Source organism: Condylostylus longicornis, unplaced genomic scaffold (assembly GCF_029603195.1).
Source record: "Condylostylus longicornis isolate FDR11 unplaced genomic scaffold, ASM2960319v2 ptg000045l, whole genome shotgun sequence".
Taxonomy (NCBI): Eukaryota; Metazoa; Arthropoda; class Insecta; order Diptera; family Dolichopodidae; genus Condylostylus; species Condylostylus longicornis.
Genome location: NW_026578014.1, coordinates 293753 through 314385, shown reverse-complemented (window position 1 = coordinate 314385; position 20633 = coordinate 293753). Strand labels below are relative to the sequence as shown.

General features: G+C 23.3%; 1 protein-coding gene across 4 annotated transcripts in view; it reads left to right on the top strand.

Annotated features, from left to right (window-relative positions):
• The window catches only part of LOC129610642 (organic cation transporter protein-like), a 75036-nt gene extending 55035 nt beyond the window's left edge, over positions 1 to 20001 (top strand). For 2 of the 4 annotated variants that reach the window (XM_055523273.1, XM_055523274.1), the window contains exons 3-8: positions 14922 to 15199; positions 17061 to 17244; positions 17806 to 18064; positions 18123 to 18543; positions 18608 to 19114; positions 19320 to 20001. In XM_055523273.1, coding sequence (XP_055379248.1) covers positions 15057 to 15199; positions 17061 to 17244; positions 17806 to 18064; positions 18123 to 18543; positions 18608 to 19114; positions 19320 to 19467 — 1662 coding nt within the window. In that variant the 5' untranslated portion in view covers positions 14922 to 15056 and the 3' untranslated portion in view covers positions 19468 to 20001. Of the gene's footprint in view, positions 1 to 5412; positions 5569 to 14736; positions 14812 to 14921; positions 15200 to 17060; positions 17245 to 17805; positions 18065 to 18122; positions 18544 to 18607; positions 19115 to 19319 lie in introns of those variants that run through there. The other 2 variants (XM_055523275.1, XM_055523276.1) reach the window with 2 other exon arrangements.
• Positions 20002 to 20633: the final 632 nt, after the last annotated feature.

The window sequence follows — 20633 nt, the reverse complement described above, 5'->3', positions numbered from 1 at the left end:
TTGCAAACTTTTTTGCATTAAAATGTTTGGTTATTGCTTTTTTCTGTAGTTTACATATATCAGTAGGAAAATGACTTATCAATATAATAAACGCGTCATTTACTTAAGACTAAAACAAAAAAACAAGAGCGAAAAATAAATTTATAAAATAAGAGAAGTAAAAGAATTTTTTTTTTTTTGGCTAAATGAACAAAATTTCGCGCTGTATAAATAATGCAGTCGGTTGAAATTCGTGTGTGAGATAATAACATACAATTTATAAACATTCTAGATATTAATAGATATATACCAGATCGTGCAAGCTACAGCAACACCTCGGAAAACATAACTTCATTGATATTGAAGAATTTTTATTAAGGGTAATAAAGTTTTTTTCAAACAGTCCTAACTTTTAGTTAGAGAGTAAGGACGTTCTATAAATTACGCCAGAGGAATCAAAAAAGAATATTTTAAATTAATTTTATTATTCAACTTTAGATGTAGATGATACATGTTTTTTTTTTAAGTTTATCATTTGTATATATAGATTTTAGTAGATGTGATACCAAATTCTTTTTGTAAATTCTTAACAAATTTCTTATTTTTACAAAAAATTGAAATGCCATTGAGAAATATTTATTCAAACGCGATAAACATATTTTAAAGCTCATCATAATGTTAACTCGGACATTACTGTGCTAAATAAGAACAAACTTATACATATGTATGTGTATACTCTAGCGATTATTCTTTACACCAGTATGAACGTATGTTCGAAGGATATAATAAATTTGCCTTACCGTTTGTAACGTTAAGAAATAATGGTCTGAAATATAGATATAAGTATATGGTCTTGAACAGCGTCGAACTTTGAGTCGATTTAACCATGTATATGTCCGTCCATCTCAATGATAACTCATAAACTAATTGAGCTAATCACACCAAATTTCATAAATCATTCATAATAGTAAATAAGTACGTTACAGGATTGTGTAACTCAAAAAAAATTCAACGTTTTTTTTTCTTCCAGCGAGAAATTTTGACTCGTTCTATTACCTAATAAAATAATTTGCTTTCAGCTTGCCAAATTTGTTAGTGTAAATTTACCATTTTAATAAGAAAATTATTAATTTGTTTTATAAATATAAAATACGCATTAATTAAAATTAAAAATATTAATTAAAAATTATATTAATTAAATTATGAATTACTTGAAATTTTTATTTTTGATTTTAAAACTAAATAAAATAAACGAAAATACTTGGAAAGGAATGATGCTGTGTAAAAAATATTAATATTCAATCTGCAAAATTTATTGGTGATAATTTTCTATACAGATAATTTTAAATTTAAAATATTTATTGGCTTATTGTATTTTACTTCGATTATTTATGTCATTATTTTGTTCATGCACCAGTCAGCAAGATAATTTTCTGTTTTAAATTATATTTAAATATATTAAAAAACTGAGTCAGTGTTGAGGTGTTTTTTACAGATATATTATTATAATTAATAAGTAAAATTAGTACAGATAATATTATTATATACAATTACATTAATGTTTATGCGCACTTTAATTGGGTTTATTTTATTTGCTCATTTAATGTCAAGAATATGTAATTGTGCATAATTTACAATGTTGCATTTTGAAAATATATCTTCTGTAATTTTTATGAGCATGTGTAAATAAAAATTTATAACATTGGGTTACAAAACGAACAAATTACATAAACCAATATTCACATTTTAATTTTAATTTAAAAGCCGTAATATTTTGGCGGAAAACATGAAAACTTTTTAAATTTGAATTTTGTTTCTTAAAAGTAATTTATATTATTTTTTTTTTAAATAAATTTTTTTTAAAAATTTTTAAAAATTAACAACGCAATTAATACGTCAATTTGCGAAAAACAAAATTTGTACCATTTTATAAAAAACTGAATTCACACTATGACAAAAATTCTTTCCCATATAAAAAGAAAACGTTATTATAATATAATTAAATTTTACAAAACAAGAAAACAAAAAACAGAATAAGAAAATGGAAAAAAAATGGGTTATTCCGAAAAATGTGACAATATTTTCGCACCTCTTAAAAACACAAATCTAAAAAATAATATGTAGTAAAATTTTCTCTCTTCAACGTTTTTCGAAATGGTTCTTACTTGTCTGGAAATTCGTATGGTGTATAACGTATATATTTATTTATTATTTTAAATTTTCTCAATTAATTTTGTATTGTAGTGGTGAGTGATGTAGTTTTTCGTTCTACTTGTTATTACTATTATGTTATTACTCAATTTTTTGTAGTTTTTGTTGTCATTAGCATCGCTTTACCGTATGAGAAAAGCGAATAAAATATAAGAGCAAAAGAAAAAATAATAAACTTTTTTAAATGAAAAATTCTTATAAAATCAAATTTTCAAATGTCAAAAAAATCAGTTGTTGATTTGAGTTGATGCGCGATAGATTTTAAATTTTACATAAAGTAGCTACAAACTGAATAAAAAATAAATTTAAAATAATTTAAATTTTTATTTAAAAGTTTTTAAAAATTTTATAAGATTTTTAATTTTTATAAAAAGTGTAAACAAAATTTTCTTTTGAAAACTAAAAAGCATTTTTTTTTTATAATTTTAATTTTATAAGTTTGTATGTATATGTATTTTTAATAGATGTGCTTCTTTTATAAGTATAAAAATATAAAAACATTCAATTATTGTCAAGATCAAGTTCAATTGCAAACCAAATTTTTATGGTGCCAAGTAAAAAAGAAGGAAAATATATAAGAAAAATAAAAAGAGAAAAAAAACAGAAAGAATTTTAAAATTTGAAAATAGCAAAAGAGCTCTAATTTTTAAAAATTTTTTTTAACAAGATGTTTTTTTTGTTTAATTTTTCTTGTGCTATGCATTCGCACTTATTTCTGTCTTTATATTTGCATATAACGGTTTTATAAAAATATTTTATATCGTCGATAGAGGAACAATAAAAATATTATTTTTAATAATAAAAAGGCAAAGAACTCTTAAAAATTAAAATGCAATTTTATTTTATAATTATTTTAAAATAATTTTGTGTACAGTGTTGCAATAAAATAAATATTTTTCATTCTTTACTTACGATCAAAAATTTTGCAATTAAATATTTACTTTTAGAATAATTAGTGGTATACAATGAAATCTTAATAAATTTGAGCTAAGAGATTTTTAAATGGCTCTGATTGTTTTTTTTTTTTAATTTCAATTTAAATATAAAAACTTTAATTGGTTAAAATAAATAATGAAAATTTTGTAATTTACTATTAAAATAATTTATAATTTTTCTCAAAATTTCATAGAATATTTAGAATTGCAATTCAATTCTTGTATTCAACTTAAAAATGGTTATATTTATATCCTTTATAATATATTTTGTTTATAAAAAAAGAGAAATAAGTTTGTAAATTATTTTTAAATTTCATTTTAAATTTTCTATATTCCATAAAGGAATAAAATTCTGAATTGTGGTGATTTGGGAATTTATACTTAAATGTTTGATTTTTTGGGATGAGTATATTACACAAGGGACCTAAAAAAGGACTTTTTTGGTTTTACAAATGTATAGGTGTAAAAAGTTTTTAAAATTTTATAATTCTATTTTAGGAAATTACAACTTTCAGATTTACTTTTTCAAAGTTTCCTCAATTTTTGGTTCCGCATATTTTTTCAAAATATGAATTTTTTAAGTTTTCTAGATTTGTAAAAGTCAATTCAATTGCTCAAATTATATTTGTTGATATCTCAGTAGTTAGGAATTTATTATTACCGAATTTCCTTTTATAAATATAGATTTTACCTTGAAAAAATTAAAGAAAATTTTTGTACTGAATTTTATTTCTATATATTAGAAAAATTATATGTATATTAATATACGAGTAATTATCGTGTGAATTTTATACAAAATTTAAAAACATTAATGATATTTTAAAAGAATCTACAGACATAATTTTGTTATTTTTTATTTAAGTGATTAAAATAGTTAAAAACGACGAAAATTTATAAAGATGTTTTATTGTATTAATGTGCAATTTTATGTTATTTGAAAATTTTAAAATAAATACTCGTAGTAAGTAGCTCTTTTTCACTATTTAATTAAAAAAATTAACAATTTGTACGATTAAAAATAACAAATATGAAAATAAAAGATAATGTTAATTAAAATAAATTTTTATAATTAAAACTATTTTTATTAAACACCTTTGCAAGAATAAATCAGCCTTTTTTATCTTATTATATATACATATATGTGTGTATAATAAGAACATGTGCGTACAAACATGTATACATCTATGTACGAATGTAGAATTTTTGAATCATAATGGTCTAAATATTTATAGAGTAAAACCAAAAAAAGTATTAATTCTAAATAATTAAAAAGTTCGTGAAAGTTTAATTAGCAAAAATAAATTTCATTAGAATTTATTTATTTTTTTAATATAAAATTTTGCATATGTGTGTGTATATAGTATATTACGGTTATAAAAATTTTATTTTTTTTAATACACATACTACATGATTTAAATATTTTATTTTGAATATAATAAACACCTTTAATGTTTTAATTAATTTTCAAATTTATAAAAATATTTTTTGGTAATTACTAATAAATCTATAAAAATTTTAAAATTAAAAATAAAATAAAACAAAATTTGGAAATTTCAATTTCCGTTGGATATACTTTTCTATATTAAAAAAATATAGAATTTATAAATTAAAAAATATATTATACTTAATTGGAATACCATTAATTTTTTCTTTGTACAATATTTGATTGTAAAATGGTTTTTTTCGTCGAATACTCTATAATAAGTTTGTAAAATTTAAATCATTTAGTTATTTTTCTTTTTTTTCTTATGCAGCACGAAAAAATTTCTTATGAAGAAAAACATACGGAAACTAAAATATTAAAAATAGAAAGAACGAATTTTCCAACGGTGCGCGTTTTGTATAGGATAAATGCAAATTTTACATCAATAAAAAAAAAACTAAAGAAGACTTTTATTTGAAATTATTACAAATTTTATAAAATATGAAATCGTTTACAAGAAATTAAAAAAATGTTCCATACTTACATGTAGATGTTCATAAAAATAAAAGAAAAATATTGTATACAGTGTTAGTAATGTAATTAAATTTTAAAAATTGTCACCAAACATTTTGTATATGATTCAGTTAATATATAAAATACTAAATACAAATGGAACGCTTATATTAGAATAAAACTAAATATATTGTGTATTTAAACAAGTTTGGCAGTATGTTGTTATTTGAATATCTAACAGTTATGTCATATATAAATTGATTTTATAGACTAATATTTTAAATCAATGAAGACCTATAATTGGTTGATATAGAAATAAATTTTATAAAACTATAAAAATAGAATAATAAACATTTAATAAAATAATATAAATTTAAATGTTTAAATTTTAAATAAAAGGGTTTTCTAATATTTACATTGAAAACAAAATTTAAAATCAATTATTCGAATTTCGATTGGTGCTTTCAATCTTATTAAAAACAAATTTTTATATCATTTTATTTTTGGGTAAGAATTATTAAAATATTATAAAATTTTTTTAGGTGGTGTGTATTTAAAAATCTATAATTAACATAACTATTTTATAAAAACCTGTAAATAACAATAAATGATGAATTGATATTCGATGTTCCAAATATTACTCGTATTTATGATTAAAATATTCTCTTTCAAGTTCAAAACAAAATTAATCGAATATCAAATCAAAACAAGTGTTTCTAATATTTTTGTACCTTAATTTAATAAAAATTTTTTAATGTTGGTAAATTTATTTTTTATTAAATGGTTACTTTTAATTTTATTAATTAAATTTCATTATAATTTAATATATTTAAATTTATTATATATTAATAATTTTAAATAACATATTTAAGGTGAATGGACACTAAAACCATTTCTAAAAGACTTAATCTAAAAAAATATTCAAATCATTTTCATTAAAAGTATTTCTAGGTTTCGAAGGAAATATCAAAAGATATTATTTCAAATGATAATAATTAAAGTCAATTCATTGTTCACAGAGAAATCAATTTCAAAAATTGTTATACTTTGTGAGTGCGTGGTTTTATATGCTTGACAAATTTAAGATACATTTCATCACTAAATTTCTCCCCTTCTCTCTTAATCTTACTTTCAAATTGTGTTAAAATAATGTTATCTATGCATTTCCACAGCTAATAAGCCAATCTAAGATATATGATAAATTTGTTATAATTGTTGTATCATTTTTTTATTATGCGGGCTATTGATTTGTTTTTTTTTACTAAATTAATGTTTGATTAAATAAAATAATTTAAAATTTTTAAAAATTTTCCTTAATTCAGCTTCTATATATTTTTAGCTGCTTATACAACATATATAGAAACATTTCAATTGATTTATATTAATTGTAGACATTTCGAAGAAGAACAGCATTATTTTGTTTATACATACATACGCATACTAATGTTTAAAACGATCCATAAAACTAAAATGATGAATAGTAAATTTTTAATGTTTTCATATACGTTAAGTATGTATACAATATATGTACATGTATGAGTATATTATGTTTTAAAAACAATAAAATTATTGGAAACTTGATTGAAACTAAAAGATTTAATGAATAGGGTACTCGTTATTGATAGAAACTTTCCGTTAAAAATTTCGTTTTTGTTTTCTGTAAAAAGTACTGCCATCCAATGTAGTGAAAATACGTATAAGAATTAATATAGAAAAAAATAAATACATTCATAAAATTGTAATCAGTACCATAGACAACAACTAAGAAAATTCATTATAAATTTTAGGTATATTAAAAACTTGTCGTTATTGTTTGTCGTTACTGTTTAAAATACTGCGATAGGAAAACTCACAAAATCTTACAGGCTTCTGGTAATATTAGGAAAAAACCATGGTAGCAAGCTCCTTGTGTGAATAATTTTAACTTAATAATATTAGTGTTAATTATATCACATACTTTATATAGTTAAACCTCTATCAATTTTCACTTCTCTAACGAGACAACCTTCATAATCTGATTAAATTTTTACCACTGTCCTTTTTACTATAAATTTTGAGTAAAGCCACGTTTTCTCAAAAAGAAATTTCTGTAATTATCTTTCTTATTTCGAATGTTGTTACACTTAAAAAAGTGCATTATGTCATAATTTTATATCGTTTTCATTTGCTTATTGGCTATGTAATAATATAGCTATTAAGTATATGAAAACATGTATAAATAAATTTTTTTTTCAATTTTTGTTCCGCCCTTTAATGGATACGTTATGGAGGTTCCACTGTAGATAGCTTTTCATTAGTTTTGATTTACATATGCACACGTATAAATATAAAGATCTGCTGCGTAAACAAATCATATTATTAATAAACGTTTACATCTTTCGAAAGTGTAATTTATATATTGCTTATTGATGCCCATATGCATAATGATAAGTTTTGATTTTCTAAGAATATATATTTCCATTATACATTTAAACTTTATTCAAAATGATTTTTTTTTAATTATAGACAATGTAATATCCAGTAGTTATTATGTTTTGTTTTGTTCATGATAATTCAAATGGTAAGGTCAATATACTCGAAATTACTCCATATAATATGACTTAGTTTTTATTATTCACAATTATTTTTTTTTTTTCATTATAATAACCGGACAGGATTCTTAAATGTTTTATGAATTTTAATCTAGTAGAACTAGTTATAAACCTATATTGATTGAAAATACTTAAAAAAATGACTGCTTATTATTACATGTTTTTTTTGGTGATTGCCCAATAAATAACATTCATATAAAGTATTATGGCATAAATTTATTATTACTTAATTATAGTTTACTTCTTTATTTCAATGTGCAGGATGAAAAATTAAAAAAGTCGATTTTAATTTTGTTATATTTAATTACCCATTTAGAGTGCATTAATTATTTATTGTTATATTGCTATGTAGATTTGTAAAACCTAATATTCAAAACTCTTAACTAATGTTATTTTTTTGCACGGCACTCAAAATTAGTTTGGTTTTGTTATTTGTATACATATTTCTAAATATATGTTAAATAGCTTCCAAATTAATTTTCATTATACCTTTTTTGAAAAGATTAAGAATCCGTTTTCACACTAATTAAAAAAGTAATCGAAAATATCGATTATTTAATGACGTATAAGTATATTTTTATACTAAAATAATTATTTAAAACTAAATATAATAATAAAAAGCGCGTGTGTATAACACTTAAAGTAAACATTTATATGTTACCATGTATTTCTATACAAATTCAATACCAATTTCCAACTATTATATATGTATGTAACTCATATCTAATTATATATGCATGAATATATCATTACGATAAATATAAAATTTTCTCCTATAATAGTTTCAGTTATTTATTAGTTACCCTAATAAATTTGAGTTTGAGTATGGTTGAATTATGTAAGTTGTTTAAATATAAATAAAGCCACTGTTATATAGATTAGAAATATTTATTTATTAACTGGAATTAATTCTTAAAAATGAAATATAAATGTACTTACTTATCTTCAGATTTATTTTTCTTTAAATTATTTTATTTGTTTACCAATCGCCAACATTTATTTTTTATAGTTTAGTCTATTTGCTGAACTTTATCGTATGCATCTATCTATACATATCTTTGGATATCATTTATTTATACACTAGCCTTATTGTTCTATATACATATTTACTAGAAATAAGCATTTCAGAAAAAGTGAGGTATATAGCTCGGAAAACCTTGTTTTTACTTGAAAAACACTTATACCTGATACGAAAATACACCACAGTCCTATTTTACGATTCGCTTTTCCTAACAGAAGATAGAAATTACTATACTGGTATTATGTTTGCTTATATTCATCTTAAAGATGTTCTGTATATGGTTATTGCTCCTTCGCTATAATACGTTTAAAATTCGCCATATATAAAATAAATAATCGTCATTAAGTATAAATAAGGTGTGTTTGATTAAAAGACATGGCGCAGAACTCATATAAATACTATCCCAGATTTTAGTTATTGATTTTGAATATAAATATATTTGTTATCCTTTAAAATAAAACATATTATATTTTACAAAACAAAACTTCATTTTACCTTATTCTTATAATTTTACTTTAAAAAATAAAAATGCAAAATAATGAAATTTAAATGCTGAGCCTCTGCAATTTAATAATCTCCAAAACGTATTGAAGATTCAGTATACAAAGATTAATGAAATATGAATCATTTAAAAAATTCAGATAAAGCTGGTTTACTTTAAAATTTAAAATATTTTATACATATGAATTAAAAAAAAAACATTTTGAAAGGCTATACATACCCTGTTACATATTACATGTACATATACAAATCTACTAAATACTGGTTTTAGAATTTCATATGGTAAAATATGTTATACTCGTTCGATATACATGAATATGTATTTTAATCTGGATTGAACTTGATTTCTAGAATCCAGAGAGTATGCTATAATATGATAATCAATATTATACTGATTATCATTTCAATAATTCTCTGGATTCTTTAAAATATAATTGTTTTGTGCTATAATATTTCTATATGTCTCCAACAAAATGATTATGCTTGCGATATAACGATATAATATTAATAATTTAAGATATATTTATATGTACATATTTAAATGAATTAAGATTATATTTATATGTAATGTATGTTTTGCGATTGGAAATACAATACATGTACAAATAATATGAGGCAACGTAAACTTTATGAATTAAATTGAATACATATAGGCAACAAACGCAATAAACTAATTAATTAATATTAATATTTTACAATTCAAGTTTAATTTATTTGTTTGATATATGGGATTATGATTAATAATTATACGAGTAATAATGTTTGTGTATATGTATGTATATATATGTATATTAAAATTAAAATAATCAATTTTGAATTATAACAAAGTTTGTTTTTTATATTGTTTATTAAATTCAATGAGATAAATGCCGGTGTAGTAAAATAAAAGATTTTATGTAAGGTTCTGTACAATGATGAAATTTTATCTATTATTTTGCTTTTGCAATATTATGTAGTTGATAATATTAGCGGTGGTTTAAATATGTAGTTAGTATTGTAGAATATAACAAAACCTAACTAAAGGCGGCAATTTGTTCGTTATATTCTTAAAATGTTAATTTCTCGTTTTAATGTATATTTTGTAAAACGAGTATATATTAATTTCTTAACCACCCGATCTGCACTCTTTATTTAATTTTGTTTAGTTTATCGATTAGAGCGTTAATACAACCAATATTTACTTTTGTAGAATAGAATATACTTACACAGTTAACCTACGATGATAGTTTTGTTATACCCTGCATCTTCGCGAAGGGTACATTAACTTTGATATGGCAGATATGAACTTTTATATGGAAGATACGGTATGAGCATTTATATATATATTCTTGCTCAGCGTAAAATTCTGGGTTGATTTAGACATGTCCGTCCGTCTATCGACACCAAACTTTCACAAGGTGTCCCTTTTTTGCCAATGAGGGCTGCTATTGTAATTGGACCAATTCCAACAACAAGTTCGGGTTACTGCCATACAACTCAAAAAGGTTATTTCAAAGATTAATAGAGATACCAACATCAAATTTTATAAGGTTATGTTTAATTACATTCTGCATACACTCTGAAAATTTTAATGGAATGGATGCACTGGTTTGGGTAACTGTCATTCAACTGCAACAACTAATTTTGAATATTTGGAAAAAAATTAAAGTCAAACTCATGTGCCCAATTACAGGTTAGATATATTCCTGAAGTTTCGGTGGAATTGTTTAACAGGGTAGCTATCATGCAACTCCAACAGCTAATTCTAAATATTTCCAAAACAAATTTATCAAGTCGGTACATACCGACTGAAACAATTTTATCGTTTATTTTTAACTTTTGCTTAGAAATTTGTTATTAACACTATTCCTACCGATATTTCACGTATACCTATTCCTACCGTGACCGGTCAAATTACCGGTCTTTCACAACTTATATTTTTCAATATTGAATGCAGACCAATAGCCAGTTTACTAGCATAAAAATATATATTCTTTTATTCAAAAATACATAAACTACATTTTATTCTTTTTCGTCTTTTCAATATCTTATCTGACATGTTTTCCGATGAAGTGAACCTGTATTTGAAGTTGCGGTGGGTATTGGTTGATTTTCTTTGATTATCTCCTGAATTTATAGTTTTAAAATATATAAATCGTACCACCCGTCTAAAGATCGGTCGTGGTACGTAAGGCAGACTATACAAATTTTTCTCAGAAAATAAACTTTAAAAAATAAGTGAATATTGAAAAATTTATCATACATATTATATATGACGAAAAGTCATAAAGTTTAAAGGCGATTCGTTTACGTTGAATGTAGGAAATTCCAGTTGAAAATCTAAAAACGCTCATTTGACTGGTTCCGGTAGGAATAGTGTTAATCTTAACCCAGATTTCCAGATTAAATACAAAATGCAATCAATTTTATAAAATATGGAATTCCGACTTATTCAATTGCTATATTTTCTTAAAAAAGAACAATTTCTTAAAAGGGAATTTCCTAGTCACAATATAAAAAAATCTGATGTGGTCAGCACATAACCGACCGCATTGTGTAATATCTAGTTAAATGAAAGTGTTACAGAATATTATAAAATTGTCTGTTAAATACTTCTTTCCAATTTTTAGGACATTAGTAAGCTTATAGTTAACATACTTAGAAAAATGTAAATTTGGCTCTTATTAGAGTTTCGCTTTGTGCTACCCGAATTCCCTGAAATGCTCGCCAGTAAGTTTCGGTAACAACCAGAACTCAAATATCAAATTTCAAGAAATTCCATCAATTTGTTCTGTGGATATGGTGAAAAATGTAAAATCGGCCCGCAAATCAGTTCTCGAGTCCTGATCTTTCCAAAAAAGTTATATGTTCATTGCTTTAATATGAGGAATTCATATATTAAATTTCAATAAAATTGGTTGATTATTTCTCTTTAGACACACAAAAGTGTATGTTTGGCCCGTAGTAAACGTCTAGTTGCCGATGCCTGATCTTTCCAAAAAATTTACATGTTCATTGTTTTAATACGGGGAATTCATATATTAAATTTCAATGAAATCGGTTGATTATTTCTCTTTATATACACAAAAATGTATATTTGGCCCGTAGTAAACGCCCAGTTGCTGATGCCTGATTTCTTCCAAAAATTAGGAATTTTTGCGTATGATCGAGCAAAGCTTATATATGAAATTTCAAGTAAATCTGTTGAATACTTTCTTCAAAATGGTGAAATATGTAAAATCGGCCCGCAAATCCGTTTTCGAGCCCTGATCTTTCCAAAAAATTTATATGTTCATTATTTTAATACAAGGAGTTCATATATTAAATTTCAATGAAATTGGTTGATTATTTCTCTTTATATACACAAAAATGTATATTTGGCCCGTAGTAAACGTCTAGTTGCCGATGCCTGATTTCTTCCAAAACATACGAATTTTTGCGGACGGTCGAGCTGAGCTTATATATAAAATTTCAAGTAAATCGGTTGAATATTTTCTTCAAAATGTTCAAAAATTTAAAACAGGCCCGCTAAAAAGTGCAGTTCCCGAGGCCTGATATATACCAAAAGTTGATCGATCCGTGCCATGGTGGAAACAAACTTACATATAAAATTTCATCAAAATCGGTTCAGCCAAACTTGAGATACACGCGTGCACACACAGACCGACAGACGGACAGACCGACAGACCGACAGACCGACAGACCGACAGGTTGCTAAAAATAGTTTATTTACACTTCCCTACTATGGAGAAGTACGTTCCCACCGAAAACTCGATATGCAAAATTTGTTGCCATCACATAACCTACCTATTGTTTACACAATACGGTCGGTAATAACGTAGTTGTATAATATAAACAAAATTTAAAACGCAAAAATAGCAATTTCTAAATGTGTTAAATGTTTATGAAAGGAAAAAATATGTAGCATATTATTTTCTTATTTTTAACATTAAGAGCTGTACTTTTTATCGGTCAATTCCATTACCATTATAATTAGCACTTATTAGTCGTTTCTGTATACTCGTATACTCGTACATATGTATAGTTACTTTTTATTTCTAGAAAAATTATGTATCAGCTATAAGTTTGTATCGTAGTATAAGAATTAAGTATGTATGTATGTGTAGGTTTAAAAAATCATGATAATTTTATAATTTTAAAAATTAACACTTAAACTTGACTTTCTCCTCCAGTAAATTTTATTACTCATTCCAGAACTGCACTGATTTTATTAAATATTTTAATATTATTTAGTTTTAATTTTAATAATTTTTTATAAATTGTATACCTATTATGATAGACCATAGTAGACTAGCATAATTATGTATGTTTGTGTAGATATACATATTTGTAGAAACATGTGCAGGTAAATTATGTACGCTTAAGAAGTGTGACATTTGAGTAAATATTTAATGTATATTTCGTAAGCAAATAATAAAATTGATTTATTTATTTTCCTTATTTTTTTTTAAACCAGACTAACTTTGATATTTTGGTAATATTTATTTCTAGAAAAAGTAATGAATGGAAATTGTATAATGAATTAAAATTGGCAAAAGTAGAATATTGAACTAAATTATATATACTATTTAAGAGTATTTAACATTATAATTATAATATTTTCAATTTATAATTAAGAATACTTTCATATTTTAGAGGCATTCTTTCTAGTTAAATGTCAGGATTGAGAAAAATTTTGTTTGTGTAAAATTGATTTTGTTAGCTGCTAACAATATATTTGATGTCCATATGTATATATGTATATAAACTTCAAAATAAAATTGTAGTGCTCGATTTCCGATAAATAAATGCTATTCGAAATTTGATAATCTATCTTTCCACAAGAGCTAATAATGTTTTTCAAGGGCTAAACTTTAGGTTAAACTAATATTACATTATATATGATTTTAATGTTAAAATCTCTTCGTTTTGTTCATAGTAATTTTATGTATGTATGTATGTAAATTTTTTTCAATAAATTGTTGAACTCTTAAATAAAAGCATATTGATATATTGTAGTTGTATTTTAACTTTTTATTTAATGTAAAAAATTGAAACCGCAATTTCGTTTCAAAATAGGTGACCTTTAATAACTTAGTTTTATTATTTTGCCGTAAACGTTATCCTCACTTTTTGTATCCGTCCTTTTTGTAACCCCGTACAGCATATTTAATGCATATTTAATTAAATAAAAATTTATTAGAGTTCATATTTTCGTTAAATTAGAAGTAAAGTATTAATAAAATTTATAAAAAAAAATGTAGTAGAAATTATGTGAAAAAGGAGTACTAACAAAAATAGTATGATCATACATATATATAATTATATATTATGTGTATGTAATTAATATTTAAGTCTATTTACTATATAATATAAGTTTGTTCGTACTTTGTGCTTTTTTTTGTTTTCATATACAAATATTTTTTAAGTTTTAGGTACAAGTAACTAATTTGATATTTAGTATGTGCCTACATACATATAATGTGTAGAATAAACTATACCTAATATGTATGTATGTAATATTATGTATATTGTTGTTTAGTGTATAATATTGCACGTGTGGTTTTAGCTTTAAATATGTATTTTATATATGAGTTTTTAATGGTCTTAACTAAATGCTTTCGATTTGGCTTAAGTAAAAAAAAATATTATAAAAATGTAAGTGTTTATTTTGATTTCCTTTAATATTTTAATACTATTATATGTGTATATTTTTTATAACAATATATATATATATATATTAAATTTCTTTTTATTTATAATTTTAGCTCCACATATGTAAATGACAAAGGAGTAAAGTAAGAAAGAGAAAATTAATTTCAAAATATTTAAGAAATCAAAATTATTTGAGTGTATTTACACACATATAAATATAAAGCAAATTAAAGAACAGATTGACAGCAATGGATTTTGATAGAATTCTAGAAAAATGTGGTGATTTTCATCGTTATCAATTTTTATTATTAGGATTATACGGCCTAATTAATTTATTAGTATCAATGCATTATTTTACACAGACAATAATTAGTTTTGTTCCAGAACATTGGTAAGTAAATAATTAGTATATAATATATGCACGTCATATAAATAATTGAATATATATATATATATATATAGATATGCTTATACTTTAAAGCAATTCATTTAAATTATCAGTATAAAATTCATTATAAAATTTAAAAAAATTTTTAAAACAAAAGATGCAAATATTGATATAATATAAACTGTGAGCATAACTTGTATAATTTTCTAAATTTTTCAGAAAATTCAGTACGTGTCTTAAATTAACTCGTATTATATCCTGCATACTCGTAGTTCAGATATGACGTACGTCGTATTAACAATATATTATGCATTCAAAAATAATTTTAGCTTTCTTTTAATAATGAGTCACATTTTCTTTATAATTATAATTAATATAATCAAATTCGATATAATGTTGTCACACGAATAATTAACGCATCTTTGAAAATCAACAATTTTTGCTTTTATAAACTATATATTCTTGGTGGTAATCAATCAAATTTCTTAAATTCTCATGAATTTTGTACACACACCTAAGTATGTGTTCTAAATTATTTTTAATTACCCAAAATAATTTGGAAAATCCACTATAGATTTCCGTATAAAATATTTTTTTTACAATTTTCTACTAAATACAATTAGTACTTATATGTTAAAGACGAAAACGAATTCTGATTCATTTACGAAATAAAAGGACCAAAAAAACAATAAAAAATAAAACATTTGACTTAAGAATTATAATTTTTCATTTAATCAATAATTAATTGATAAACACATGCACAATTAAAATAATTTATACTCGTATACTATTTACTATGGATATTCTTCATTTTGTTTTAGTAATGAATGTTAATTGATTCAAATCAAATTAAGTGTATTGGATGTTGTGTATTAGAATAGAACAATTTACACATCTAGATGCGCTTAAAGAAAATATCAAAGTTTTAATACTTTTATATTTAAGTATGAATGAGTTTCTATTATTAGTTCGATTATTCAATATATTGTTCTTAGACTATTAGATAATAACTTATTTAAAATTAAAAATTTTAATATGAATATTTTTAATGGTATATAATGTAATATGGAAAATTGCTGAAATTTGGAAAAATTTGTTAAAACATATTGAAGTAAAACTTATTAATTGTAATGGTAGGGTAATTGTTTAATAATTGTATTTTGTTTGATAAAAATTTTGTATCTTCCACGATTAATAAAACACGATTTTTGCGATAAGATTATATTATCTTCACTGTTCTATAAAATATTTACTCCGTCTACAATAAGTTAATTACTCTTTTTGATAAATGATGAAGTTTTGGTTCTCCTTCTTTGCATTATCCAAGCTTTCTTAAATATACATAGATATATAAGTATACATGAAAAATACAATTTTTTTAAAAATATTTAAAAATTTTTAAGATGTATGAGTTTAAATATTTCTAGGGTGTATAAATTATGTTATAAATATGCCAGTTATATAATTAATAAGTTCTAACAGTATTTTATATCAAAGTTACATTATAAAAAGGTAGCAACAGTTAATATAATAAATATTTAAAATCAATGTAGCCAATGGACTAAAAACAATGTCGTCTAATATCATAGCTGTACTTAATTAAGTTTGTAAAAAACAACAATACTCGTATAATTCACATTAATTCTTAAAATTTTTAATGAAAAAGTAACTAGTTCAATCTGACTTGGATTAAACTTAGTTAATGAATAATTTTGTTGTTTTATTTTAAATAATATTGAATAATAACATTGTTAATTTAAATGAATTTTTTCTTTTTTTTTTGTGATTATTTATTACGTACAAGTTTTGTTTAGAAAAAAATTTTAGTTTTAAATTGAAAAAATATTTTTATTTTTTATTTTAGGTGTTATCACGAGAAACTTGAAAATAAAACATTTGATGAAATTCGGGGTATATACGCTAATTTTGATCAACCTTCCTGTATAAGGTTTGATGATTTAAATCGAACTCATGTAGTTATAAGCAAAAAAACTTGTGATCGTTGGATATATAATTATGATTATGGATATAAAAGTATGAATACAGAGGTATGTTGATTTTAGTTGACAACAGATTTAGGTTTCTTATATTACGATCTTAACTATATATTCACGTACGTATTGTTTATAAAAGTATTATAAGACTTTGAACTTATTTAAATGATAAAATATCAATTAATAATTTAATGTGGCTGACGTCTTTAGTTTCGTATATCATTAATTATCTTCTGTTAATATAAACACCAATATTATAAGAGTTTAAAAACAATAAATTTATTGGTGTGCAAGTTTTGACGTTAAATTAATTTTATTAGTTTTTCTTCGAAAAATTTGTTTATACTTACAATGTACAATTGTATTGAAAATTTTTGTTATTTTCAATTGAAAATATTAATATTTTGTTTCTTAGTTTTAATTACGTCTGTTGTCATTGTTTTACGTTAATTCATTTCGGTTACTCTTAAAAGAATTTAAAATTTATATAATTCCGTTTAGTGTTTTTATTATTACAAGTTCTTTGTATATATATTTTTTGTTATATTCAAGTTTTACATAAATAAGTATAATAATACAAGTCTTTACATAATTATTAAACATATTTTTTTTTAGATGAACTGGGTCTGTGATTCAGCATATAAAGCTCGTATAGGTCAATCGCTATTTTTCATTGGCTCTGTCATAGGAACCATAATATATGGTCTTCTTTCGGATAGAATAGGTAGATTACCGGCATTAATTATATCAAATTTATCTGGATTCATTGGTGATTTCTCAACAATATTTACCAGAGATGTTATATCATTTTCCATATGTCGTTTTATATCTGGATTAGCTGCTGATACAAACTTTTATTTAATGTATATAATAGGTAAAATTTATTGAGCTTTCACAAATATTTCTAGGAAATAATTTAATTTTCTCTTCAGTTTTAGAATATATACGACCATCAATGCGTACCTTAGGTTTAAATTTAGGCACTGGTTTATTTTATTGTTTAGGATTGGTATTTACTCCATGGCTGGCGGTGGCATTAGGAGATTGGAAATATTATTTAGCGTCAACATCAATTCCTTTACTTTCAGTTACCTTATTTTATTTTGTAATTAATGAAAGTGCTCAGTGGTTAGTAACATGCAATGATGTTGATGGTGCCATACATAGATTAAAAAAAGTAGCTAAATTTAATGGGAAAACTGTAACAGAGGAAGATTTTGAAGAATTTCGTAGTTATTGCGAAAAGCAACGTTCTCTTCAACAAAAAACTGTGGAACAGAATAAAGATACGATTTTAGATATGTTTAAAACTCCAAGAATGCGCAAACATACCACAATATTATTTTTTAAGTCGTAAGTACCGTATTGTCTTTTAAATATTTCTGTTAAATAAAAACTTTTTTTTTTATTTTAATAGTATGGTGATAACATTATGTTACGATGCAGTGTCACGTAATATTGAAGGAATGGGAATTTCTCCATTCACTATGTTTTCGTTAAGTTCGTTATCTGTTCTGCCAGCCAGTGTTATTCTAATATTTTTACAAGATCGTATTGGTCGGAAGGGTATGGCAGCATCGTCGTTGCTTGTAGGCGGAATATTTACAGCAATTGCTGGTGTTACAATTGCTTATCAAAAGAAAAATCATAATGTACCATTGTTGGTAACTTTACAAATTATATCACGTTTCGGTGTTGCCATATCATACGAATCTGGTGCTCAATATGCCACTGAATTAATACCAACATGTGTTCGTGGACAAGGAGTTGCAGCCGTTCACGTTGCTGGCTTTGCGGCATCAGCTTTAAGTCCATATATATTATATTTAGGAACATACTTTAAAGCTTTACCATCAATTATATTGGGAGTTCTTTTCTTTTTAGGAGCTTTTGTATGTTTACTTTTACCAGAAACGTTACATAGGTATAATAAATTAATATATTTGTAGTTATAAATTTAAATTAAAATATGAATTTGGATAATAGGCTGTTCGTGTGTTACGTGACTCAATTTTTTTGTCACTTTCTTTTTATCTCGCACGAAACTTTTTGTCCTAGTGTATTACATAATATATTAATAGCCACTTTGCTCATATAAAATTATTATTTTATTTATTATACAATTTCAGAACTTTACCAAAGACGGTTGAAGAAGGTGAAGAATTTGGAAAAGGTGAAAGAATGTTTGATTTCCCATGTATACCTTCCAAAAAGAATGAAAAAAATAAAGATGAAATACATGCAAGTAATGGTGATATAAATGTAACTCGACTATAAAGACTAATATCGCAATGAATATGAATCTTCCACTGAAAATTGAAATAGAAATTAGATAAAAATAAAACAAATAAACTCATATAGTTAGCTCTTTATAATATGTACTAAAAAACTAAGTCGTTGTACCTCATCTTAAAAACAAAACAAACAAAGAGGAAATATTTAAATTTACTGAATTTATTTCACTTACCTTAGTATTTTCAAAACAATTTTTTATTACAAACAATCCTAATATATATGTGTATATAATCCTATATATCTGTATAAAGGAACAGTATAAAAGTATATAGGCTCATTTAGCTAAATTAGTATTATGCGTCTCATTTAGAAAATAATGTGCAACTTAAACAAACATTTTCCTTAAATCTTCTTTAAAGTTAAACTTGGTACTAATATTATTACTGTGTTTTAATTGATACTAAATTTGATTTTTTTTTTAATAATTCAAATGATTCTCCAACATATTAAATATTCTTGTAAATAATAGAAATATAATTAATTTTTATATTTTTAACAAGTCCCTATTTTTTAATGTTTTCAATAAATATTCACATATTTGCTTTTATATTGTAATAAGTTGCATTGCTTCTAGGTATTCTTAATGTGTACTTTTTTCATAGATATTTTATGATGTTATATCAAATAAATTTCTTATATATAAATTTCAAGCAGATATTAAAATTAATAATAAATATTAAAAATATTATATTTTCACTATATTATATAAATAGTTAGCTTTAATATTGTTTAGCGTAAGTTTGTAGATCGTTTTCTATTTTTAATAATAACTATTTTAGAACTTTGTAAAAAGAAAATTTTTGAGTACTTATAGTTAACATTTTTTATATACTTAAATACATTCAATACAACTGGCTTTTTTTTTAAATAATTTTTTGAGTTATTGTCATTCACTTGGGAAATAAATTTTTAAAAAATAATTTTTATCAGCAAATGTAATTTAAAATTTTCCAAATTTAATCGGTCTTTAAAAGTGAATAAGGGAAACATACATAATTTCAATGAAATTATCCATGAAATTCATTATATGATTCGTATGATAAATATATATCGTATATATATTTATTATACGAATCATATCATATTTCTAATATATATCGTATAAGTTATCTTATACAGGAAAATTCAGAAAAAATATTACATTTTAA